The sequence below is a fragment of the Cornus florida genome, unplaced genomic scaffold (assembly GCF_030987335.1).
Source record: "Cornus florida cultivar Cherokee Brave unplaced genomic scaffold, ASM3098733v1 CherokeeBrave_3.0.0_Hap2_Chr10, whole genome shotgun sequence".
Classification (NCBI taxonomy): Eukaryota; Viridiplantae; Streptophyta; class Magnoliopsida; order Cornales; family Cornaceae; genus Cornus; species Cornus florida.
Window position 1 is genome coordinate 93,695,073 of NW_026775580.1, and position 26,785 is coordinate 93,721,857.

Consider the following 26,785-nt stretch of genomic DNA (forward strand, 5'->3'; position numbering starts at 1 on the left):
CTACCTGGGCCAGACGCTTAGCGTGGCACCGTATCAAGGACTGGGTCTCGCTCTAATATCAACTGTATGGGTGGACGCTTGCCCATTTACCCAGAAGCTCAAGTTATTAAATAGTATTGCATATCCACTCATTTATATCCAATCATTTTTCTATCCGGATCCCATGTGAAACACAAATGGCCCATGTTGCAGCTAGCAAGCAGGGCTCAAATGTTAATGGACTAAGTAACAACAAAGAAAGTGCAGACAAAAAAATTGGTCATGAGAAAGTCCATCAAAGTACATTCCTTAATGCAGGCCTACAATCATCTCTCATCAAAGTACATTCCTTAAAACCTAATACAAATTTATTTTCTACCACCATTGTTCCTTAATGCAAGCCGGCGAAATCCAAAATTGTGAGGCATATATAATAATGTTTACCATACTAATACATGACAGACGCACAGAATAGATGTCCATATGGGCGTGGTAGGAATCGTGCAACCTCTCTGTATTTATTGTAAAAAAGTTCATCAAAAGAATAGCTTAGCCCTCATCCACGGCAAAATTTTGCTATACAGAAAATCGTTCCTTCTCAGCTACTTGAGACTACGTTTTGACATTCGGCTGCAAAAAAAAATTATAAAATTACGTCGCCATATTGAGCAAAACATTGCAAATGAGTACTCAATAATGAGTGTCCCACAACCAAATTAGAAATGATGATTACACATTACCAATATATGGTACTCATATAACTCAATAATCAGATGAACTCAAACATTTAAGTTAAGAGGGTAGAAAGGGGGGAAATGTGAAAAGGGTTACCTTTCTCACTGCTAATAGGAAGACAAAATCTTGTTACAGGAGATCAGCAACATTTGATGGCAGCTCCTCAATTACCACGTTATAGAACTTCTGGATGTCATGCATCATCTTCTCATCATCCCTTGTGATGAAGTTGATGGCAACACCTTTCCTCCCAAACCGGCCACTACGTCCAATACGATGAAGATAGTTCTCGGGCTGAGTAGGGAGATCGAAGTTTATAACAAGAGAGACTTGCTGGACATCAATACCACGGGCCAGAAGATCAGTTGTGATGAGAACACGGGATGACCCAGAACGAAATTCACGCATAATTATGTCCCTCGTGTTCTGGTCCATGTCTCCATGGGTGGCTGAGACTGTGTGGTCTCGGCTTCGCATCTTGTCAGTGAGCCAGTCAACCTTGCGTCGCGTGTTCACGAAAATTACACTTTGGGTGATGGCCAAGGTTTCATAAAGATCACAAAGTGTCTCAAATTTCCATTCTTCCTTGTCTACATTAACATAGAACTGTTTTATACCTTCCAGGGTGAGCTCGTCACGCTTCACAAGAATCCTCACAGGTTTGTTCATAAACTTCCTTGTGATATCAAGGGCCTCGGGAGGCATTGTGGCAGAAAACACCCCAACCTGAATTTTTGAAGGAAGGAGCTGGAATATATCATAGATCTGGAAACAAAAAATTTAACATTAGAGCACACCAAAGAATAAGTCCATGGACTTGGAGTGTCAGAAAACCGAGGAAAAGCAATCTTGAATGACATGGACATAACTAACTAACTTTAACCCAGTGAGAAACTGTGATGAGGAGAAAAAGAAATTACATACAATCCTAGGTAAAGGTAAAAAAGATTAATATGACTAAATTTCTTCTAGAGTTTAAGCCACGTATGGCATAAAGAAAGTACATCAGAGATTAGCAATTTTGCATTTCAATCTAGCACAGCTAAACGAACCAAAAACCCAGCAGCTTGGAGTAGGTTAAAACTAAAATTTTCCTCCTCGAGTTCGACAAAGATTCAAGTACACATTAACTGGTAACCACCATGTCCTCCGCCTTCCTCAACTGACTCATACGTCAATCTCTTTACACATCCTCTTCCCCAAGTGCCACTTCAATTTGAATAGAACCAATCCTCCACAAAGGTGGGAGGTGTATAACAAGGTATTTGTTGCACATGCCCTGATAATTACAGCTTCTCTTTCTATCCTCATTTGTTTCAACTATATAATACCACCTAAAAATTTCATTACTTTTCTTTTTGTCTGGTTACTTTAGAAAATTGCATTTAAAAAAACAAACAAACAAACAAATCTCCGAAGAGAATGCAGAGAAAAAATAAAATAAAAAGTAGGTAAAAGGACCTGATCCTTGAAACCTCGTGAGAGCATTTCATCTGCCTCATCCAATACAAACATCTTTATATAATCTGGACGAAGGGACTGTCTACGTAGCATATCAAATACACGCCCAGGAGTGCCAACAACCACATGAACCCCACTTGATAGAATACGCTGGTCCTCGCGGACACTGGTTCCACCTACACAAGCATGTACCTTCACACCAAGATAATCACCGAGTGCCCGCATGACCTTCTCAATCTGTTGTGCTAGCTCACGTGTAGGTGCCAAAACCAAGGCCTGACATTCCACTATACCATAGTTAAGTTGTTGAAGAATACCAGAGCAGAAAGTTGCTGTCTTCCCAGTTCCGGACTGAGCCTGTTGAATTACATCAAGACCCTTGCAGAAGGGGACAATTCCCCTTTGCTGAATTGCTGAGGGTTTCTCAAAACCTACATAGGTACCAACCATCCTCAATACATCACCATAATAATTCGAAGCAAAGCAGAGTTCTTCAGAATACATCATTATTGACATTTCCCAACCTTTCAATTTACAAAGTATGTACACCTGTAGAAGAGATGCCCAACCTCCATACTGAGGTCTTATTCAATCAATACTTACAAGATGACATACAAAGAGGCACTAGAAAATTAGGAGCCCATGAATTTGACATTGAAATTAAAAAATTTAAGGGATCGATATATATTGCATGTAACAAACAAAAAACGGATACATAGTTAAATCTACCGTATGCATAAATGCCCCTCAGAAGGTTCTCTTGCAAACCCATAGCGTCAAAACTGTCATAAACCTCATCATATGATGTAAAGAAATCTTGCCCATCAGCTGAAAGTCTGGACCGTAAAGCAAGGAAGACAATCAGTATCCACACTACAAACATGTCAAACTTTTAAATCTTAAGTTGATGTTTAGATAATAAATGTAAATGGAACATGGCCATACACCCATTAACCCTCGCATGTACAGCCAACACCAAAATGATGAGTAATTTAAAAGCGAGCAATAAGTTCTTACAAATCATTCATTTTGGCATCATATTGACGGGCATCAAACTGTGATCCTTCTGGTGCTAGACCCGCCATGACTGCTAAGAATTCAAAAATCATTCTTAAGCAAAACAAGAACAACGCTGTGACTGTGGATATGCCCAAATTATTCTATCGTGAAATACCAAACAAGTTTCAGTTTCCTGTCTGTATTAGTGTGCACGATGCAGCCCTAATCTTCCCTTGGTGTTGAGTAGGCAAAACATACACTGGGGAGTGTAATTAGTGTGTTTGCGTGTGTGTGAGTGAGAAGTTATCATAACAAATAAATAACAAACAACAAACACAATACAAATTGATACCAACACAAACGAACATGTCTTCTCAAAATTATATGCAATTAAGTGAGGAACCCATCCTTTTATCATATAAGGAGATTTTTCAGTTTCTTTTTTATTGTTGATCTAAACTATTCCTGTCCAAATTCAATCAACTAAAAGGTTTAGAAGAAGCCCGATATTTCATAGTTATTCTCAAGCCATAACGTTTCTCATAAGTGACAAATATATCAAAGGGAAAATTACCAATTAGTACTACTTTCAAACTCAAAAGACAAATAAGTCCTAAAGATTTTCACAAAGACAAAGTCCTATTTTTGAGAAATATTTCCAAATAGCTTCAGATTCTATAAATAATGAACTTTTTTCTAATATTTCCCTCTATTATAAATTACTGTTACTGCCTTTTTTCACTAAAATAAAAAATTTCTCTCTACGTCAAACATTTTGTAACTAATACCTATTTAAAAGAAATATTAATTGTTACAAAAATTAATAATCCTAAATCGTTTGACAAATTATTTCAAATTCACTTTCCTTAAATATTCACAACATGTTAAAATACAATGAAATGATTTTCATGCATTACATTTATGAATTATAGATGAATTATTTCTATTAGTTTTAATTTTTTTAGTTCATATTTCTTTTTTTAAAAAATAATAGAAAATCCAAAGAATAAAAAATAAATCTCTATAAATTTGAGACAATGTTATCTAAATAAGTTATCAAATTGGACAATACTGTCATCACTAGTGAGGATGTAACCAATAACAATTGAACACGTCCTCTTTAATTATAATATTAGAAAAAAAATCAAAGAATAATACTAGTAAGTGTGTACCCTACCATTTCTAATTTGGTAATTAAAGATCTTTGATTTGCTAATTAAATAGGACGTGTCCATCTATTATTGGTCCACATTAGCGGTAGGGATGGCAAAAATCCCCACCCCGCCCCTCCCCGAGACAGTTTTGGAGAATCTATTATGTAAATGGGACGGGGATGGGAGCTGCTTTGAAAAACCCGACAGGTTTTGGGGGAGGTTTGCCCCGCCCCGAATATACTATAAATTTATTAAATTACCCTTACATACTATGATATATTAGTAAAATAGATTCTCCAAAACTGTCTTGTGAAAAAATAGATTCTCCAAAACTGTCTTGAGATAAGAGAAAACCCTAGACCTCATTTCGTTTCATGTCTTTGAGTCTTGTGAAAAAAAAGAAAGCCGCAAGTAGGGATAGAAAAATTCCCCACCCCAGCGGAACCCTGCCCCGTCTGGGGCAGTTTTGGGAAATCGATTATGTAAATGGGGATGGGATGGAGACTGCTTTGAAAAACCCGGTGGGTTTTGGGGCGGTTATAAGGGTGAAAAAATTAAACGGGAATGGGGATGGGGGAATGAGATCCCCTCCCCAAACCGCCCCATTGCCATCCTTAATCAGCGGTGAATTGAAATAAAGCCTTTTTTCTTAAATTATTTATTTTCAATCAAATTTTTAGCAAAATTGTTTGGAGAAAATTAGTCAAGCAACACACATGATATATGAAAAGGGTGAAGGAGGAATTGTTTTAGTTATAGAACTTTGTTGGAAATTTGTATGAAAAGTAGGACTTCATTGTCCTATGAAAACTTTTTAGGACTTATTTGTCATCAGAGTGCAAAAGTAGGACTAACACGTAAATTTCTCAATATAAAAAACTACTCCTCACACTTAAACGCCTCATACAATAATAATTAAGTAATGCTATTACGAGAGCCCTCTCATAACAAGAGGCATGAGCTCTCTTTATTAAAAATCAAATAAGTCATTTAAATAATCTTCCAAATTTATTGATTAAAAAAAGAGAGCTTGCCATGAGAAGGCTATCAACATGATAGCATTCCTCATAATAATTCTATATGCAACTTATACACAATTACATACAGTCCCATGCTATGGAAGTATGAGTATGAAAAAGCAGAAACGTTAGATTAAATACAAATCACAGCAACATAAATTAAACGGGACAATATCAATAACAATGAACTAATCCATATTAAAATAACAGTCTATTGAAAAGCAATTCTAAATTAAAAACACCAATGTACTTATAAATCAGCATACATAAAACAATACTATCATCAAAGAACATGCACATATATTAAATAGATTAAGCAGATTTTTAAGATCAAAAGCAAAGACCTGGTGATGATTACGATTATGATGACGATGAAGAAATTGATGGTCGATGGAGAGAGAGAGAGAAAGAGCGATGTAGAAGAAGTTAGGGTTTTCCCAAACTCCTCGGATCTACTCCGTGGAGTTGAAGGAATGGGCAAACTGAGTACGAGATGCGAAAGAAGTGAGGATACGATGTGCCAAAAAGGGATCACCCCTACTTTTGAGTTCCCGAATTTACCCCCCAACTTTTGAACTGATCACCCTCCAAACTTTTTCAACGGCCTTACACATGTACACGTGGCTTTTGAACCAACCAACACTTTTTATTATTATTATTTTTTATTATTATTATTTTTATTTATGGTATACTCTGTATATACCAAGGCTGACGAGGACGACCGGGTATAAAGTATTTTGAGTCCAAAAGGTATGATTCGAACTTTACAATAATAGTTTATTCTGACTTACAGTAAAAACTTTACTAGAACAGGAGATATGTCATTCTCCTGTATTATTAATAAATTAAATTACCACACGTGAACCTATTTTTGTATATGATACATTTATACAGGATATTACATAATTTGTATCAAATGGTTGTTAGTGAGTCAGTGACACCTTATCATTAAAATTGGTAACACATCATCATCATCATCAACGACAAAAGAAAAAATTGTTTTACCATATGTTTAAAATAGCTCTCATAGTTATTTTAAAGACTTTTTCACTAGTTAGAACTCATATCCTAATTTTTTTTTTTTTGAATTTGAAACTCTCTTAGACAAGGCAATTTGGATCTATCTCAAACTACAATACCGACCCCACAACCCCATATCCTAATATTAATATCACATAATATTTATAATTTTAAAAAATAAATAACAAATGGTATTTTTTCCATCTATTTTATCTATGAGAGGGTGATGTGCTAGTCCTATGGAATGTGGATGCACAACTAAGTTCGTTAAAAAAGTACAAATGTTTTTTATATTTCATTTTGACTTCAATGTTCACCCTTTTGTTATCCTATTTATCTTTAATGTTCAATCTTTGTTATAATATATACGAATCAAAAAGTGTTAGTTTAAGAATTTGAATTTTATTTTGTGTCATTTCATATAACGTATTATTAAATAATGTAACATGTGAATTTCATCATATTGCATTAAATCTTTTTATTTTTCTTTTCAAAAATGTGTCATTAAATCATATGAGTATTCTTATTGTATTTCATCATTTATGCAACATGAATTCTATATAATGTGGTATTTCATTATGTGCCAGGCCTTGTGCATTATATTATTTATACAACAACTTCATTATCAAATTACATTACATCACTTATGCAACAAAAACAATTACTTTTTCATATATTTTTTGCGATGCAGGACGGAATCGGATTCCTTGTCTAAACCTATACCAAACTTCGAAGTAAAAAGAAAATGAACTAAAGCAACTTCTACTTCACTAGGATGATTTCTTTTGGATAAGGTTCATTAAGATGAATATTAATCTAATTCTTTGGATTAGAACTCGCCAAAACCAATATAGATAGAATTTAAATTTCTCTAGAACGTGTTTCATAGAACCTTTTAGATTAGAGAGTCACAATCCACATTTGGTTTCGATGAGCTCAAGCGTCTTTCAATTACTTTTTCCTTTCACTCTCATACACACTGCACTTCTACAAGAGCAAGAACAAGGCTAAGCTCATGTATTCTGTGAGACAAGTAGCCACCAATGCAGGAAACTTGAGATGACAATTCTTGATCACTTCCACTAAACCAGAATTTGCCATGTTCACGATGAGGGTAAGCCAGCTTGGTAACCATGAACCCTCGCCCTTCATTCGTACAGATGGTATGATCTTACAGTAGCACCCACACCGTGAAAGTTGCAATGACAGCTGAAGTCAATAACACAGCAGCGGAGGTGATCTTGTGCTACCGCTGTGGGGACTAGCGCTCTTATTTTCTATCGCAAGAAGAAACAACAAAAAGGATTTGCCTACATTAAATTCCAAGAGTAAGGTATAGAATACGAAAACAAAAACACGACCTAAAAACACAGGTAGCTTTTATATATTGCTTCTAAATTTCTAGTACACCATGACCTTCAACTTGCGTCATAGAACTCCAACAGTCAGAGCAAAGCATGAATCTGAATGAACATAAGTCCAGCTTAACAGAAACCTGAGATTCCTTTAACGAATACAGTTTCAGACCTTCTCTTCATATATTTTCGAAGTCATCAGCTGCCCAGTAAAGAGGTTTTCTACGTTAATCTCTAGTCGAGCTCAGTTGTACTTTTCATGACTCATAAAGTGACGGATTTGCAGAACTTTTCCCATCTATTTACTAATAAGCAGCCATGCAGACTAGCAAATACCCCAAAGTCCTCCAAAACATCGCACTGACAGCAGTCACAGCACTAATAAAGAAAGATTGTACAGTGATGCTACAGAATAAAACACTCCCATAATTTACCTTATCACAATGTCCATTTGATAGGTTATATAAAATTTAATAATTAACGCAAAACCAGCCTGTTATACTTTATTACAGTGAAGAAAATAAAGCAAGCACGGGATATTAAATTTACAGGATTCTAAAGAAGAGGTTCCTTGAATAAGATGTGCATCCGTGTCCTATGCCATTAGCACAATTTCACCACGCGAACCTGTCAAAGGAAGAAAATAGAATGTGTTATAGATGGGAAAAGAGTGGGAAAAACGAGAATGTAGATTTTTAGTATTACATCTTTCCAAGATCTCTTTTGCCAACACTAGCACTGAATCTGTCTCTTCAGCCATCTTTGAAACCCTCTCTGCCTCCTTAACTGCTTCAGCTGCTACAAATGATTTGTTTTCTGCTTCTGCAATCTTGTAGGCAGCAGCAACTGATGCATCTTCAACTGTATCCCCGAGATAACAACTGGTTTGTATTTGTCTTGGTCGGATATCTTTCTGTTTCGGGGTAGGTGTTTTTGTACTGAGCAAGACGTCCTTCTTAATCTTGTAGCAGCAATTCTGGACCTGCATTTTAGTGTACGATAACTGAAAAAGCCAATTTCTTTTTTCAAAATATGGGGACAACTTTCACAGTAAGAATATATATTGCAATGCTTCCAGTCCACTGCTTCACTGAATTAATTCCTTGCTTTCCTATGTTTGTTTTCCTCCGCTTCTGTTCTGGAGACTTCTCTTGTTTTTAGTTTAGTAAAAACCAAAGGGTAAGAAATTAGGCTACTTTGTCAATAATGATTAGTTGGTATTACTTTGATCAAACAAACAGTTGTAAACCTCAATTTTGACTTACCAAAGCCAATTACATATTGTGGAAATTTTCAACTACAGTTGATACTTTTACATGAAGTGGGACTGGCAGTAAGTTGATTTTGGTATGGTACAGTTCTGTTCAAGCTCAAGCTGACCTAAAATCACCTGACCAACCTTTTTATAATATTTATAACTTCTTACAGAATATTGAAATTTATTGACGTGTTAATATTATATTAAAATTAAACATGAAGTCAACATTTAAACAGCCACAAAACTGTACATGATCAAACAGATGGTTGCTAAAATAAATTAGGAATTAATTACACTGTGAATTAAGAACATTCACCTTTTCAAGCTTGTCTTGTGCAACAAGCCTTCTTAGTCTAGAACTCAATAACCTTCTAAAGTTCTGGGGCACCTCATGCCTTTGCTGCATAAATTATCAAGAATTCAAGACATCGTCAATTTTCATAGTGTCAAACATCATGGATAGTGTAGTAATAGTGGTATATGATAGTAATAATAGTTGCCAGGGATCAAGTAACACCTCATAAGAATTTGATCGCACTAACGAATGCATACATAGAAGCATATATATTTTTAAGAAAACAACTAGTATTAGCTATTTATAGCTAGAAAATATTGGTTCAGAAAGAATGGCTTCTTAAAGAACATAACGACACAGGTATATTATGAATGTCTACACGCAAGTTAAAACAATTGGTAATGAAAAGCTCAACAATTTTTTTTCCTAGTTGGTAACTCACACACACATGAGGCTTGAATCCTTGACCTCCCTTTGGAAAGGAAGGGTCTGATACCGCTAGGCCACGAATGTAACCTAGTACAAAGTCCAAACATTACAAAGGGGGTGATTTTAACAACATTCTCCTGAACCACCATGAAAACACTAAGCATGATTACCAAGCAACATGCTCTCTAGTCTGTTTGGTCAATAGGATTTGGTTGAAAATTTTCGTTCAAAACGGGAACTGCATTATTTTTAATTCCTAGTTTATTTATACTTTTCAAAAGATAGTTTAGCTAATTATCTGGAAAAACAAAGATTTTAAACTTCAACAAGGATACAAAGGTTATTTCGGCTGTCAAATTATGCACAAACCAAAATTAGTGTTCATATTCATGCATTCTTATCATTAAACATGTTAGGGTTGTGAATTGTGATTTACATGTTTCGATCCTTAAAAATTTGTTTGAGAATGCATTAAATTGTTATTAAGTTACCAATGGGCCAGTGGCCTAGCGGTATCAGTCCCTTACTTCCCAAAGGGAGGTCAAGGGTTCAAGCCTCCATGGAGGCATGTGTGTGTGAGTATCAAGTGTGAAAAAAAAATAAAAAATTGTTATTAAGTTTATCGTGCCTCACTGGACTAGGTTCAATCGATCGAACCTGAGACTCAATCGATAAAAACGTCTAAATAAGAGTTTCTAGAAAGGTATTAACTACTAAAACCCTAATCTTTTCAACCTCAAAAGTCGTCTATATAAAGGCCCTATGTTCCCGGAAAATATATGTAACATATATGGGCATACTCTGAGCAATATAAAGCATTACGAGGCAAACTTGAGTGCATCCTAGCAACCTAATTGCTAGATATCCGTTTCTGTCATCACTGCATATAGATGGTGAGTTTTCTTTTCAGAGTCTGATACCTAGGATTGTAAACCTTTCTTCTGCCTGGACTAACTGCCTTGATTTTTTTCTCTTTTCTTTTCTTTTTCAACTGCCGTGATTTTTACCCTATAGGGTATTCCACACAAAAAATGGTGAGTTTTCTTTTCAGAATCTGATACCTAGGATTGTAAACCATTCTTCTGCCTGGACTAACTGCCATGTAGTAGTTGTTTGTTAAGAACTGAATTTCAGTTATTTAAGGTTAGTTAAAATTTAAATTATTGTTAAATTTAGTTAATATTATTTTTGAGACCTAATGACCCCCCTCCCTCTAGATATAGTTCGGGCTTTATCAATTTTTTTTTTGATAAGTAGTTCGGGCTTTATCATAGCCTACGCCGCCTAGGCTAATGGTCATATCCCTCAGAGTCCATCAATCAAAATCGTTTATCCAGATTACTTTAAAGACCTAATCAACCAATACAACCTTTTAATCAATAATTATATGTTAATAAAAACTAGTATCTAGGGTGCATTTTTCTTAAGAAAAAAAACAATAATAATGAAAATTTTTGTTAAAGGCATAAGCAAACCAAAGATGGAGGAAATGATTTTGTTCAAGAGAAAAGAAACAAACAGTGTAACAAAAAGTGCCAAGAAGAGCCACAAGGATATGCAGCATCTCTTTGCGCAAGAAATCCTTGGAAAGCAAGGTGCTTCATTGGCCAAAAATTCAGCTTCTAAATCTGTTAATTTGAGGCATCAAAAAGAGTGATAAAAATTTAAAGTCGACTGCCTCTTTCTTGAAAGATTGAATAGCTTTCACCATCAGCCATTGCCTAAACCAACAAATTTGATGGAGACATGAGAGAAAAGAAGTCACCATTCACCGTGACCTAAGGAGCTGTTTTAAATATATATATATATATTTTTTCATAACTCGAACTAAAGAAAGTACCAAAACAGTTAAAAGATTTGACTTGACTTGCGAAAAGGATTTGAGTTGAGTTGAGTTGAGTTAAATAAAATAAACAAACAAATAAATAAAGGATTCAGCTAAATAAACATCATAAAATAGTTTTACTTATCAAAAAAAAAAACATCATAAAATAGTTTCAGCTTTGATATCTCATCTTCCTTCATGCATTTCCCGTCGACATGTTATAAATATAATCTCACTTCAAGAATAATAAAGCTAAATCTTCAAAATTTTAATATCTAGCTTTCTGCTACGTAAATCAATAGATAAGAGAAAAATAGAAAGCAAGTAGATATGGTGGTACACTTCAGTCAGACCTCAATAAAACTAACAAGTGCACTAGTATCTGATCCATTTGGCTCCTTCAGGGTTGAAAGTGCTTCATAAATCATTGCATTGTACCTGAAAGCACAGCATGAAAGCAATAATGTTGAGCTGGAGCATCACCCACAAAAAATATGGCTATTAGAAAAAACTAGGAGAATTATCCAAACAAAAAACCTTAACAACATTGGCAGAGATTTTGAGGGCTTTTGGGAGTAAAAACTGGCTTCCAGGCCATGGAAGTCCTTTCATGATATCAAATGGGTGTTTGCTGAGTTTATCCAAAGCCCATCAAGCATTGCTTCTATTTTATTTTAGTTGGGTGTAATAGCAGATGCTTTCTGGATTAGCCATTTGAACAATTTTGCATGAAGGTGGGTGGAAATTTACTCGATAACTTCCCAATACTTTTACATGTACAAGTCACCCCGATTCCTATATAAAATTATAAACCTATAACGGAGTGATTCAAAGGGTAGAGAGGCCTTTCCACTCTTTTTTCCTTCCTTACTTTTTGTTTTCCCCATTGGACCTTCTCATGTTCCAAAAGGAGACCCTACTCCCTTCTTTTTTTCTCTCTCTCTCCATGTGCATGTTTACCTGTTTCAACAGTTCATGTAAAGACTATATACTTTCATTATTGAACCTAACTTCAGGCTGATTTCAATGGGGAACTGTGAGGTTTGAAAAGGGGATCTTGAACACATCGTGAATATGTATTTACGAAAGAGAATTTGTTGGCGCAAAGTTTTGAAGGACTTCCCACAAAGCCCATTTTCACATAGCTCTTCTCGATGTAGGAAGTTAAGCCCAACAGAGCCTTAACTATCCACTAAATTTACTTCCACAGAAATCAACTTAGTATGAATCAGCTTATTGAATCTCTATTTTAATAATAGAAGGCCATCCTGTCAAGTTACTTAGTGGGTAACTTTTAGTTATGAGCATCTTGAAAAATCTATTCTTCATTAGCATAATAACATTGGACTTCCTTTCAAGGTTAACTCATTTCTCAGCACCTTCCTGAAAACAACGCCTCTAAAAGATTACTTATGCAGTATGTTCAACTCGCACAATGCCTTGTCAAGTTGCCATGACTATGTAGGGAGACACGAATCTTATTTCACCATTTTGGCCTATCTAAAGCCGTCGTTTTGCTTAAAGCTTACTCCCTTATTTCTTTCCCTACTACCTCAGCCCATGCCCTATTTGGTCTTCCCCCAATACTTGCAACACCCTGAAACTAGATCGTGCCATTTTTACCAGAGGTGCTGGTATCAGTACACTGTTGCTGCATTGGACATGCATTTAACCAACTTTCTTACATCCCATTCCAGATTGGAGTCACTTCCAACTTTTCATGAACGAGGTGTTCGTCCTATTTTTTAACATCTCTATCACGAATGTGTTCATTCTAATTTTAATGTCTCATGTCTTGTCATACAGCCACTCAACATCCACAATTAAGCCAACACTTGATTAAATAAATATGTTAACTTGTATATCTGATCCGGTCATAGACAAGCATTTAATCAACTTGTCTTGTCATAGAGAGTTATTTTTCTACTAGTTTTGTAGAAGCTTACAATCCTCAAGCCGATCCTATGAACACCCTGTCGATCCTACGTGGAATCCTGATCCTGACAACCTTGCTTCCATATTCACCAATCCTAGAACCAGGAGCATTTTAGGCCTTAGCCAAGCAAATAAATGACTGTACGCAGCATGACTTAATTTATTCTGAACTTCTAAGAATTTTCCTACATCAAGCTGTTTTAAGGTGAAAGTAGGACATATTCTATATATGCATCTAAACAAATCCCAACTGCCACGAGGAGGTGGTAAACTGTGAATTGATATTCTTGATAATAGCAATTTTGTAACCATGGGGGGAGGGGGGGTGTTGCGAGAGAGAGAAATTTGGCTTCAAAATGATAAGCTAGTTAATAAATCTATCATCAAGGAATCGAGGTTATTGCTGCATAATGAAATGATACATCCCACCTCCCATTAGCCATTTACTAATAAACCTTCTGACCATGCTCAATTTACAATTTTCATGCAAACAAGAAACTGTATTCAATTGGCTACACAGAACGTATGACTGGTACATTTTCACAATGGCAAAGGAGAGAGCATGGGTGCATATGTGAGAAATTAAAGAATAATTTACTTGACTTCATGCATATATTTGCAGCCAAACAATTTTAAAAAAAAATAAAATAAAATAAAAACTGAATGCAATGCCTCAAGCATTAACATCTATATTTTATCTGCATGTAGAAGTGCAAAATCTGAAAATAATTAATCGAGGACCATGAGAGGGACATAATGATTGAACAACCAACTTCTTATCTACTAATCAGATGAAACAAGATCCTAGGCTTCAGCGTACATTTTGTGGACCCTTGTTACCTTCTCAACTAGCGGTGCTATCACAAAGCTTTGCCACCACTTCACAAGTTTTATTTATATATATATAAATACAGCGTCTTTTTTTTACCCCTAGTTGAAACTCACTCACCAACTTTGTCCCTACGGGACTTGAACCATTGACTGTTCCATTTTGAAAGGTGAGGAAGGAACACTAGGCTACAACCGTTGTAAAATATAATGTTTCATATCACCAATAAAGATTGTTTTCCTTTGTTATCTCCAAGTTGTGTAGACACTAAGCAAATATTAGCTCATTCATCAAATAAAACAATTTATGCATTGAATAAATACATAACAAGTGGCATAATATCATGCAATAATCAACATTGTTGCATAAAAAGAGAAAAAAAGATAAGTAAAATAGGGGGAAAAGGTGTCCTACTTTGAAGCAGTTTTCCCATCAAGAATGCACTTCGAAGAATCGTCCATGACTGCATCCATTGGTGCAACATTTGAAATTGGAGTGGCAGAAACAACAATCTGCCCATTGGACAATTGAGTAGTGGGAGCATCTGGATTGGCCTTTGCTTTTGATGTCCGTGATTTTTCCCTAGGGGGGCCATTGGCACTAACACTCATATTGCGCCATTTGTCCTATGTAAGAAAACAGCAATAAGATACAAATGGGAAATTCTTGGAAAGTCGTGTTAACACAATATGATTCATTGATAAAATCTATCAATATCTACAATCCGAGGTGGTAATGGGATTAAAATCCAATGCATTGTATACAGTTAATTATTACAGTGAACAGTCTTGTAGTATTAGCTATTATGTGCTTGGAGAAATCTAAAATTGAAAAACATAGCAAATAGAGAACATTAGATATGTATGTATTTATATACATCCATGAATATAAAACCCTATCTAAGCAGCAGAGACAACAGCAATCAAGTATGGCTTTCACAGGATGAGTGCCTCTGTAGTGAGCTGTGTCCAGTATCTACAAGTATTTGCTTATATCTCAGCCAAGTCAACATCACAAGCAATCATGGTATCGGTCCCATCTATAAACTGGAGAATTTGCACTCATTTCCGCCCCCGCCCCCCCAAAAAAAAAAAAAAAAAATTAATAATAATAATAATCATAAATTAAATGAAAAAAATACTGCAGCTTGCTGAAATGTTGGATGTCGATACTCTTGATCATATGTCAGCTTTCAGAATTCAGGATGTATGTAGAAATATTTCAGTGTCAGCCCACAGTAGCATTTTTTTATCTTTTTAAGGAACCCAAAAAAAAAAAACGAAAAAAAAAAAAATCACCAACAGGCTAGTGGCCTAGCGGTACCAAGCTCCTGCTTCTCAAAGAGAGGTCAGGGATTCGAGCCTCAATGGAGGCATGCGTATGTGAGTACCAACTAGGGAAAAAAAAATCCTCTATAAAAAAATCCCTCGATATACTAGACAACAAAATTTGTCTTACATAAAATGACAAGGCATGCACAAGAGAATCCATCTGCCAGAGGATTCCTAAAAATCTAACATTCCTTTAATTATATCATCAATTAGGAAATGATAACCGAAAAAAAAACGCTAATATACTTTAAAACCAGCAGGTGTAATATGTCTTTGGTACTTTTCAATTTACAATAAGTCAACGCGTTCAACACCATTTGTCGAGCTATCTCTATAATGGAGATCAATGGCAAAGATCTTTAAAGATGTATAAAAGGCGCCAAAAGGAGGATTCTAAGATTCGAGCTGGCATAGGCTAGATAATATGGTTCCACATGGAGTTTTGAATAATTGGAAGCTTTGGACAACTTTTATTTACTTTAATTATACTACTAGGTAAGTATTGATAACCTCAATTATGGGGTAATCCAAGGGTCAATTGATTGCCTCAATTATGGGGTAATCTTAGAGTCAAATATTATTTTTTTGATAAGTAATCCTAGAGTCAAATATTGATTACCTCAATTATGGGGTGATTATTTTTATTATGCTAGAGTCAAGTATCGATTACCTCAATTAGGGGAAATTGAAGGGTCATAAGATGCTGTAAAAGGGGTAGAATATAATCTTGGAGACTTAGTCCATTAATGAATTAAAAAAAAAAAAGGTCTTTGAACTTTTCACAAGATGTGAGGGTGTGAGGCCGTCACTATGTGTGATGCCTAGACCCTATTGGTGTAATTCCAATAGGCAGCTCTTATTCTATTTATTTTCTCCTTGATTTCTCCGCATTTCTACTATCAAACCTCCAAATTTCAGCCCTAGTTGTTTGAATTTCAGCTTCCGTAAGTTTTTACCTATTCAAGGCTACTCCTTTGTCCTACATCACTCTATCAGTCTCTGTTTTTTATATTACAATTCCCTAAACATGAGTCAACACGCTACCAAACTACAACATAGCTCAAACATACCCCTTAAAAGTTTTGTCGAATGACAAAATTGTATTGACTCGGAGCTTGACAAAAACTCGCATTCAAGAGGTCAGCGACAATGTGTGACAGGTCATGCTGATACACACAAACAATCAAAATCAAAATCAAAACCTCATAATTATATAATTTACAAACTCAACAAGAGACATCCAATATGAGGCGGCATTTAGATAGCATTTCAATGGTACTTTTTTTATATTCACACTCGGAAACATTATACAAACTACAACAGGGCCAACTGTACTATACCTATTATGCCTCAACTTTTAAGCAGGATCTCTATATGTTAATATATGTAAATGTACCTAAGATTCCAAATAAGTGACACCCCTTATGAAGCACCTCCTTTTTTCTCTCATTCCCGAGACTACCACCACCTCCCACTTTATACCAAAACGAAAAATCAAGTAATCAATCCACCAAATAATCCATTGTTTAAGATTAAAGACTCTTCGAATATGTCACAATATCTTGATTCTTGATCCTAAATAATGACCGCGCAGTCCTTGGACCAATCAATTTTCCATGTGTTTACTAATCTCACTTTTACGAAATATATTTTAAGTCCTTTGTATTATCATCTGAAGTAAATATAAATAATTCTACTAGGGCAGTTCTGAACATATTAATTTCAGTGCCGACAAGTTACTGACTACAATGAAACAAGAAAGTGATATGGGAAAATCAGAAATATAACTCAAGAATCACAGATACATATTGTGTGTGTGCGCGCGCGCGCGAATATAAAGAAGAAAGAAGACCTTGAGATCAATGTTGGAGCGGGAGAAAAGCAGGTGATTGAATTCGGGATCTTTCTGGATGTTCTTCCACTTGCCGGTACCGTGCTTTGCAACGCCTGCACGGAGTGCTTCTTCTTCTTCCGATGTCCACTTCTGCTTAGGGTTACCCATCTCTCTCTCTGTAACTGTTTAAACCCCTTCCTTCGCTGATCTCTGGTTGCTAGGTGGCCTAGGCTTTGTCGAAGCGTTAATTGGTCAAAGCTCATAGAATTATGAAATATTTTTGCACCTCAAATAAAATTGAAATTTAGAAATAAGAAGACCAAGAAGTCGAGAACCTAAGGTGTGGTGTGTCTTTGAAAGTTACTGGACTGTCTTCAAAATTAACAGACACTAATAAAATTCTTAAAATATAAAGGGTTAATTATAATGACACCTCCTAAAGTTTGCCATATTAATAACTATATACAAGTTGGAGCTTTTTTGAACAATGACACCCCCTTACAAAAAATTGCATCCAGACAACCCCTAAAAGGTTATGAAAAGTCGAAATTGTCCTTTAATATTTTATTACTATTAATGATAAAATATCAAAACTCTTTAAAGACCAAATTGCCCTTTGTGTAAGATCAATACCAGCCACCCATTTTTTCTTCCCTCATCACCTTCTATCTACCCAAACCCACTAAATCACTCACCATCGCAGCCACCACCGGACCACCACCTCTTCACCCACAACCTTTGGATTCAAAATTTTGATGGAAACATTCGTAGTTCATGAGATCGGTCGACATGAGAGAAGATTAGATCGTTTAGAACTTCTGCAAGTCTTTCTTTTGGGCTCCCGTGATGGTGACGACCAGGGCGACGAGATTGGGTTCCGATGAGGGTGACTAGCTAGCAGCGGGGATGACACGGCGGTGATGCATTTGCGACGTCGACGGCAACTAGGGTTATAAATATATATATATATATATATATATATATATATATATATGTAAAGAGAAGTGGTGGATGTGGCTGTGGGTAGCGGTGGAATGGTAGGTGCTTTTGGGAGGATGGAAAGAACAGGGTGAACTTAGGAAGAAAGGGAAAAAATTATTTGGTCACTTAATACACCAATGGTATGGGCGAGGGTGGCGCCGCCGAGGCCGATGCACTCGAGGCGGCCGCCAGTGTTTCAGGATAAGCGGTCGTTGGAGTTTTTGTAGCCAGTGCTAGGTCGGCGTCGGGAAGGATCTCGTTCTTCAACTCACCGGATCTATTAGCGATGACTTTCGTCTCCGTGACGACCTCTTGATCTGCTATGGGCAACCACGCCTCAATTTGGGGGTTCACTGTCGCCGCCAACAACTCGACCTTTGCCTACGTAGACACGAGCGAAGCAATCACTTCTGTTGAAGATGATTCGCGGGATGCCGCTGGCGTTAACGACGTCAGGGAACCATCGGACCTGCGGTGAATGTGTTGGTGAAGAGGCAGTCGGGGCGGCGACTAAGAAGGAGCTACTTGATGGGTTCTTGGAGGATGGAGATGATGGAAGGCTGATGTGGTCGACGACGGGGATGTGACTGAGATTCCAATGGAAAATCCATGATCGCAGAGCTGATTGAATCTGTATAGGGCTTCTCAGCTTTAGTGGTGGTTTGAGGGCTAAATTGGTCAATTGAAATGATTATAAAGGTTAAAAAGGTAATTTTATAATTCAAATGGGTTAATTCACAAGTGAAAGGGCATTAAGGTCATTTTAGCTTGTGTGGGGGTGTCCTTGTTAATTTTATCAAACTTAAAGGGGTCTTATTGTTCAAAAAGAGGTTAACTTGTATATAGCTGTCATTAGGACAAACCTTAGGGGGTGTCATTGTAATTAACCCAAATATAAAAGATGTGCATATTATTTGTTCAAATCGGATAATATATAGATTTATTAGTCAATAAAGATTTATTTAATTATCTCTTTTGATAGGATCAAAAATTTGTTCTGAATAAATTTTCTCTTTTGACAATACAAAGGAAGGAAAAAAAAAAAAAAAAAAAACACAAAGCCCCTTAAAAAAGAATTATCCCTTTTCTTAGGACCCCAAAAAAAGTAAGTAAATACGGTTATATATATATATATATATATAAGGGACTTGTGTCCTAGTGATTTCTCATGAGGTTCGACTCTCTAAATGAGCAAAGTGAGTGTATGTGAGTTTGGTATTATTAAAATAAAATATGATCTGTTTGTGACTTTAAATATAAAAAATAAAAAAAAAATTAATAAAAGTGGTGTACAATTGGTTCTTATAATATGCATGCAGGACGTATAACTCCTTATAGGTTCTCAAAATCCCAAAACATTCATTTTTGGGGCAGTCCTCGTGTCATTCGGCCCTAAATGAGGCTATGAAAATATTAAACTGTCCTTCTTTAAGTATTAAAAAATAAAAAATAAATAAAAAAAGTAAAAATCCTAATGATTGTAAAATGACCATATCGTTTTGAAGGCACGAGATTTTTATAGAAAACATATGTCTAAAAGGGTCTTAGGCTATCGTGGACCCACTTTCATGCAAGTGTTTTTGGGCGATAGTTTATCGACTGCCCAACTTTAAAGTTGAAAGGAGCAACAAGGAATAAAATTAAATTATTTAGATTAAGTTATGAACAGAGATTGACTAAAGTTTTGAAATAATTGCTCGTACTAGATTGTTGAAAGGCACTTTCGGGACATCAAAGGGGCATTTTGGGTATTTAATACCATTAATTGTCATGCGTCAGCTATATAATGGTACTTGTCTAAAGGTTCAATGCAGATAAGCCCTTGTTTGCAATATTTAAAAAAAAAAATTACAAACTTATATACTCAAAATAAATGATAGGGATATTATTTACACAAAAAATAAATCTTAAGGGTGTTTTATATACTAACCCAAAATTTATATATATGGATATTGGTTCAAATCGGTGGCAGAACAACATTACGCCTGGTGGACCAATTGCCCCCACTAAAAATTTGTATTATTTACAATTTCTATACACAAATGTTGATAATTTTTAAAGTGTCTCTATTGAATTTTTCCAAAATTCTCAAAAGACCTTAAGAAAATATTTCAAATTTTGAAAAAACCTTTGAAGATGCAATAAAATGTGATTTTATATTAAGAACACACTCCAAACAAATCTCCTTCATTTCACCTCTCGACCTCTATTTATAAAGGTCTACATTTGCCTTAAACCTCTCTATTCGTGCCCAAGGTTAGGAGTTGATGGGCCGGATTATATCCTTTGGCCCCGCTCAACTGGAGGCGTACCTTCATCATGTATGTTTATGGGTCAAGGCGTTATCAAGCCTTTTCCTTGGTTGAGTGGGATGGACCAATTTAAACCCAATAGGGCCACTGGTTATCTTAACTGGGTTTAGACGATACTTACTGGGCATTATGAGGCCAGTACATTTTTTATCCTCCTAGCCAGCCCAGGGTCAATCTGGCCCATTCACCTACAAATACTTTACTCTTTGTCATTTGGCAATAAACATACAAACACAAACAATATGCCCTTCATCATTGGCAAGAAACGCACTACACACAAATATACTTTGTCTCTTTGAGGACTCAATTAGTCCTTTTGACATTTATCATTGTCGAGAAACACACAAACTTTGTTCTTGATAATTGGAGATGTGTCTTATGCATGAGTCGATCGCCAAATACTTGTGAAAATTTATCAAAATTAGTGACAAGTGGCATTATCATCGCCAAGCAAACTGTATCCCACTCAATGGCGACCCAATGCGATTCAACAGAAAACCAAAAATATAGAGACAAAAAATGAGGGGTTGTGATAATGTGTTCTTCAGTTTCGCCTTTAGGAATCCGATGATGGGTTTCAAATTGTTTTTACCAAAAAGAGTTAGATTATATGTGAGATAATTCAAAAATTGTATTGATCAACTTTCGATTGTGGTGAGTGTCGTTACGCACCCAAATCATAATTCACATGAATAAAGTTGATGTATCTAAATAATAAATAAATAGATGACATAATTTATAATGGGTTTGTGGTGATATATATATATATATATATATATATATATATATATATATATATATATATATATGTTTTTTATTGAATATTATCTTTGTTGGTGTGGCATTTGTGTTTTCTTATCAATTGCCGTGCTTGAAGAAACCACTTCATTTTTTCTTTTTCGTTTCGAGATCGGTGATTGAACAGAGATCAGATTTAGATTGTGGGTGAAAATTCTCATCCTATAAACAAAACCCACGTCTTGAGATCTTGAAGATGAAAGACAAACCGCGAAAGTGAGGAAAGATAAAATGTTGAAAACTCATCTTACAAATGTTTAATGAACGTGACATGACTTCACCAAATGAGATTGGATGAGAATTTGCCATTGGGTTTCCATATCACCTACTCATAGTACACACACACACACACACACACACACACACACACATAGAGAAACATAATCTCTCTTATAAATATTATTTTCTAATTCTATAAATTCTACATATTTATTTCTTCCATTCCCAGAACTTTCATTCTATAATATAAGAAAATATAATATATCTCTTTACTTTTTTTTTTTTTTTTTTTTCTATATATCTATATTTTCTAAAACAGAGCACCCAGAAAGCCCCGAGAAATTTCATAACATCAACACAAAGCACAACCCGCAAAGATATTGCTCGACCCACTCCAAAAAATCAGCAACCAGTTACAAATTTTTGGTATAAATAGATATAAATTATAAAAAGGGATATATGAAAAATAGAAAGAAAATTAAAAAAAAAAAATTATTTCTTGTATTCATAGGAGGCCACGTCAAAATGATATTAGGAAGTTTGGATCAATTCTATTAGTATTTCATTTGTGTGAACTTGTTTTTTTTTTTTTTTTTTTTTTTTTTACAATTTTACTTGTTTATTTTTTATTTACAATTTTTTACACTTGCACATTTCTTCTTCAAAACTTAACTTTGTGCATCAGTACAACATGCCATTCTTTACTATAGTTAATTAGCGTTGTCTCAAACTTCTATAAAGAAATAAAAAATAAGGCTGGTGGGTGTATATATAAAGGGTAGATGTGAGACACGAGAATTGAAATTGAAGGGATATATATCGAAGAGAGAGACAATGTGTGTATATAATTATATAGAATATTGTTAAGTTAGTAATTTTACTGTCAAAATTATGATTTGTCTTTATTTGCACAAATTGGGGAAAAAAAAGGGGGGGTTCGAACAATTGGGTAATTGCACATTTTGTATGTTATATGGTTTTTTATTTTATTTTATTTATTTTTGTACTTAACCCTTTTAATTATTTGAAAATTTAATAGAAAGATGCTCCCAAATGAAGATGAGCAGTGCTAGACTTCACGGGGAAAAAAAAAAAAATATATATATATATATATATATCATGTATCACAAATGGTAAATACGATCAAAACAACCATCATATACATGTACATCAAACAATTGTCCATAACTAATTTCGTTTATAAGTGCCTTAATTTAATTTTCTACGAGTAATCATTCATAATCTTAAGCCCTAACTATGAAGAGATACAAACATAATCTTAAATCTTGGAAATATAGTTTCAGACAAACACACAAGAATTATTTACATATTTTTCAATTCTCTCTATGGTTAATTATACATAACTTCAATATATAAATATACATGTATATAAATACACACGCGCACACAAATTATTTACATATATTTCAATTCTCTTTATGATTAATTATACATAATTTCAATATATAAATATATATAACTTATTTCTTTTTGTATACTTGTAACATGTTAAGTTGTGTAGATTGCGGATTTGATTAATGCTACACGAAACCTAAAGTGATTCGTAAGTTTCAGTTCTATAGAATTAAGGCTCCTGGATCATCTCTGGGCATTTATAAAGATACACGGAAGTCTCAAGCTTGTTCAATATCTACAAAGTTGAATGCAAAAAAGGTTTTCTTAAAACACTTTACTCTTTTTTAGTTTTCTGTTTTTCACTTGTATTTGTGGTTTCATCGTGTCAACACCTTCTATTCTTTCCTCTCATATTCCACATAGATCTGGATACGGTAAAATAATATATATATATTTTCTCACACACTCAAAATAATATATTGAATTGGCAAGATCGACTACTTTGTTATTGTATTTCTATTTTCATTGTTTCATGCTTATGAGAGTAACAAAAAAGTTGTGGGTCTGCATATGGGTCGAGGCTGCCCGTCCATTTCTCATCTTCTGTTTGCAGAAGATGCACTTATCTTTTGCAGGACTAAAGATCTGGTAATGCTCCATGTGAAAGCCATCCTTGATCGCTACGAAATTCTTACTAGTCAACTTATTAATTTTGATAAATCTTGCCTTTATTTCTCCCCCAATACTTCCTCTTCCCATAAGTTTTTTTGCATGAATTTGCTTGGCATCCACAACATTGACTGGTCGAATAAATATCTCGGCCTTCCTTCTTTCTTGGTCATTCCAAAGTCGCAGCTCTTAAGTTTATCTCGGAGCGTGTGTGTGACGACCTTGGATTTTTCAACCCAGTGTGTCGTGTGATGAACCAAAAGAATGACCCGATAATCGATCCGAAATGTGAAAGTGAAAGAAACTAAGTGGTCACTAGAGATGTACGTCATCCCTAAGGCATCAAAATGACTCCCCATGGCATGATCAAATTGCATTATATGCTATTGTGTGGTGATGTGAACATACACGTAAGTGTAATATGGCATTTTAAACATGCTACAATGACCCATGGCCTTATTACAACTCGTTTACAACATTTGACATGTCAAACCTCCAAGTTAGAAAAATTACATTTCAATGGCAAACTCAAACATGCAAACGTTTGCATGTGAATAAGAATACATTTAAATGGACTTTAAATCTACAAATCACCCAAGGAAAGTGCAATCCTCCAGATCTTGAATCTTGTACCTGAAATATACCCTAGTAACTTTAGGGTGAGCAACATAAAGCTACTCGTAGGAAATGAGCACGCATCGACCTAGCATTTTACAAAATTTTCACCTTATGGTGAAACATGTCAAAGGGGCTCATGCCACCTAACATCTACGTCAAAGTGAGACTCAGGGATCATCTTAAGCTACTCATACAGTTGAAATGAACTACGACATACAAGTACACATGCTCAAGTACACTAAATCGTATTAAAACATGATACACGACACACAAACATACATGGTCAAGTACCTTAAATCATGTTAAACAATATAAGAAATATGTAACACACATATGCAAGTATTCGACATGTGTAGAGTACTCATAGATCAAGTATATAAGCACAAGTATACTAAACTAAACTAAATACACATAAGACAAGTATACACGGCAAAAACATACTAAATGGAATTTAAACTCACGGAGCATGTATACAAGTTCAAATATACTAAATAATGCTAAAACATGCTATATGACATATAAGCATACATTTCCAAGTACACTAAACCATATTAAGACAAGTCATGCAATGTCTAAGCATACCTACACAAGTATACATTTTAATATGGAAAACTCATGAATCAAGTATACAGGCACAAGTATACTGAACTAAATGAATTACGCATAAGACAAGCATACACGACACAAGTATACATAATGAAATCCGATTATACAAATCAAACACGCAGTGCGTAAGTATACTAAATAGGGTTTAGATACACAACCAATGATACAAGTTCAAGTATGCTAAATGAGATCTAAATACACAAAACAAGTATACAGTTTCAAGTATACTAAATAAGACCTATATACCCACAGTAAGCATCAATTCTCAAGCTACAAGTAATCCATGATTAACAACTTGAAATTAAATGCGAAAACAAATAGTGGAAAGACTAGGATCCTTGGCTGCAGACCAATCGAGTTACTTCAGGCTACTAGCCCGCAAGGTACTACCTAGTGCGTATGTGTATAAGTTATTTCGGGTAATTACGACCTGCAAGGTACTACCTATTGCGCACTTCATATGACTTAGGAAACTCACGAATCCGTACTAGGACCAGACCCTAGCCATCACATAAACATAATCCTTATAAGCCTCCAAAAACAATAAGTTCAAAACTTATGCAAAATCAATAATTTAAACCAAACTTATACATTTCAGATAATGTATATGAATCAATTTACATGCACAAGTAAGGTTGAATCTACACAAACCATGTCCTATAATTCAAGTCTAGATAGCATATGACGTATCAAGTCTCTATTATGCAATTTATACACAAAGTAAGAATATTTTACAACAATTGAACCACATTACCATCATAAGCCACGAGTACTAAATAAGCTACAATTTAGTAACAAGCTCTCAAGGTAAGCAATTGTAATATTCTAACAAGTTATATACCTACACAAGATATATTTAAATGATTTATTCAAGACAATGATATCACTTATCATGCTAAGTCAAATTACCATCTTTAGAGGCCACAAGTACTAATTTTACAACAAGTTAGTAGCATGCTCACAAGGTAATTAAACGGACTACATTTCAATGAATTATCAACTTATTACATCCAATATCAATTTAAGTGACTAACACACTTAAAACAAAATTAATTAAGCTAATTAATTAATTTTTCTTTAGATTTTTAAACATATCCAAATATTCTCAATTTAACATATGTTAAAAAATTCACCAAGGCCTACTTTAATATCACATTACAAGTTGATTTCATGCTTGATACAACTATGTGAATTAATCTTTTACAAAAGATAAATATTAAATAAGTTTTGCAATTCTTATTCAAATGCCCCAAATTTAATATATGTTACACAACTCACCAAGGCCTAATTTACTAGCATGCCACAATTTAATTCTAAACTATATACCATCATTAGAATTAAATCCCAAACAAAGAAAATAAATAAATTAAATTCTAAAAACTTGAACAAGGCATGCTCACAAGTTGTATATGCTTATAAAACAATCAATACAACAATAATATAAACCTAAGACATCCCCTACCTCAATTTGAGATAAAAATCTCAAAAGTCCATTAAAATAAAGTGTTCCGAATCCAACGATACCGAAGGGTTTTGTCGGGGACAACACGATCTACGTGAACCCCTAAGAAGCCCCATCAAAATCATAACTTGACTTCAAATCCGAACTCAAGAAACGGTCAGAAATGAATTCTAATAAAGGTGAAAGATAGAGCACGTCGAGGGGAACAATTAACGTGAAGGCCGAAGACTTTTCACTCAGGAAATCAAGCGGAGGAGAAGAAGAAAAGGTGGCAGCCCAAGGAGCTCCCATGGCTGCCGGCCAAGA

At 34.9% G+C, this 26,785-nt stretch overlaps 2 protein-coding genes across 2 annotated transcripts; both read right to left on the bottom strand.

Moving 5' to 3' along the window:
• Positions 1–241: 241 nt before the first annotated feature.
• On the bottom strand, positions 242–5,828 carry LOC132275943 (eukaryotic initiation factor 4A-15-like). Its single transcript, XM_059777158.1, has 6 exons — positions 5,692–5,828; positions 3,193–3,262; positions 2,905–3,011; positions 2,176–2,606; positions 811–1,479; positions 242–609 (listed from the first exon to the last, which is right to left on the bottom strand). The coding sequence occupies exons 2-5, from the start codon at positions 3,258–3,260 to the stop codon at positions 844–846; spliced, it is 1,242 nt and encodes a 413-aa protein (XP_059633141.1). The 5' UTR covers positions 3,261–3,262; positions 5,692–5,828; the 3' UTR covers positions 242–609; positions 811–843.
• A 2,300-nt stretch (positions 5,829–8,128) lies between these two features.
• Positions 8,129–17,761, bottom strand: LOC132275944 (single myb histone 4-like). Its single transcript, XM_059777159.1, has 6 exons — positions 17,477–17,761; positions 14,708–14,919; positions 11,883–11,967; positions 9,297–9,380; positions 8,428–8,704; positions 8,129–8,349 (listed from the first exon to the last, which is right to left on the bottom strand). Exons 1-6 carry the CDS (start codon positions 17,624–17,626, stop codon positions 8,318–8,320), a joined length of 840 nt encoding a protein of 279 aa, XP_059633142.1. The 5' UTR covers positions 17,627–17,761; the 3' UTR covers positions 8,129–8,317.
• Between the last annotated feature and the right edge of the window lie 9,024 nt (positions 17,762–26,785).

What these genes read in the sequence shown, in the direction of transcription:
- LOC132275943 (XM_059777158.1), bottom strand. Translation starts at nt 3,260, where the DNA reads ATGGCGGGTCTAGCACCAGAAGGATCACAGTTTGATGCCCGTCAATAT. An exon ending in GATGCCAAAATGAATGATTT is followed by an intron (nt 3,012 to 3,192) that starts GTAAGAACTTAT and finishes TTTACGGTCCAG; the next exon opens with ACTTTCAGCTGATGGGCAAG. An exon ending in GAGGGGCATTTATGCATACG is followed by an intron (nt 2,607 to 2,904) that starts GTAGATTTAACT and finishes GTACCTATGTAG; the next exon opens with GTTTTGAGAAACCCTCAGCA.
- LOC132275944 (XM_059777159.1), bottom strand. Translation starts at nt 17,626, where the DNA reads ATGGGTAACCCTAAGCAGAAGTGGACATCGGAAGAAGAAGAAGCACTC. An exon ending in CACAAGACAAGCTTGAAAAG is followed by an intron (nt 8,705 to 9,296) that starts GTGAATGTTCTT and finishes ACTAAAATGCAG; the next exon opens with GTCCAGAATTGCTGCTACAA. An exon ending in AAAAGAGATCTTGGAAAGAT is followed by an intron (nt 8,350 to 8,427) that starts GTAATACTAAAA and finishes TTCCTTTGACAG; the next exon opens with GTTCGCGTGGTGAAATTGTG.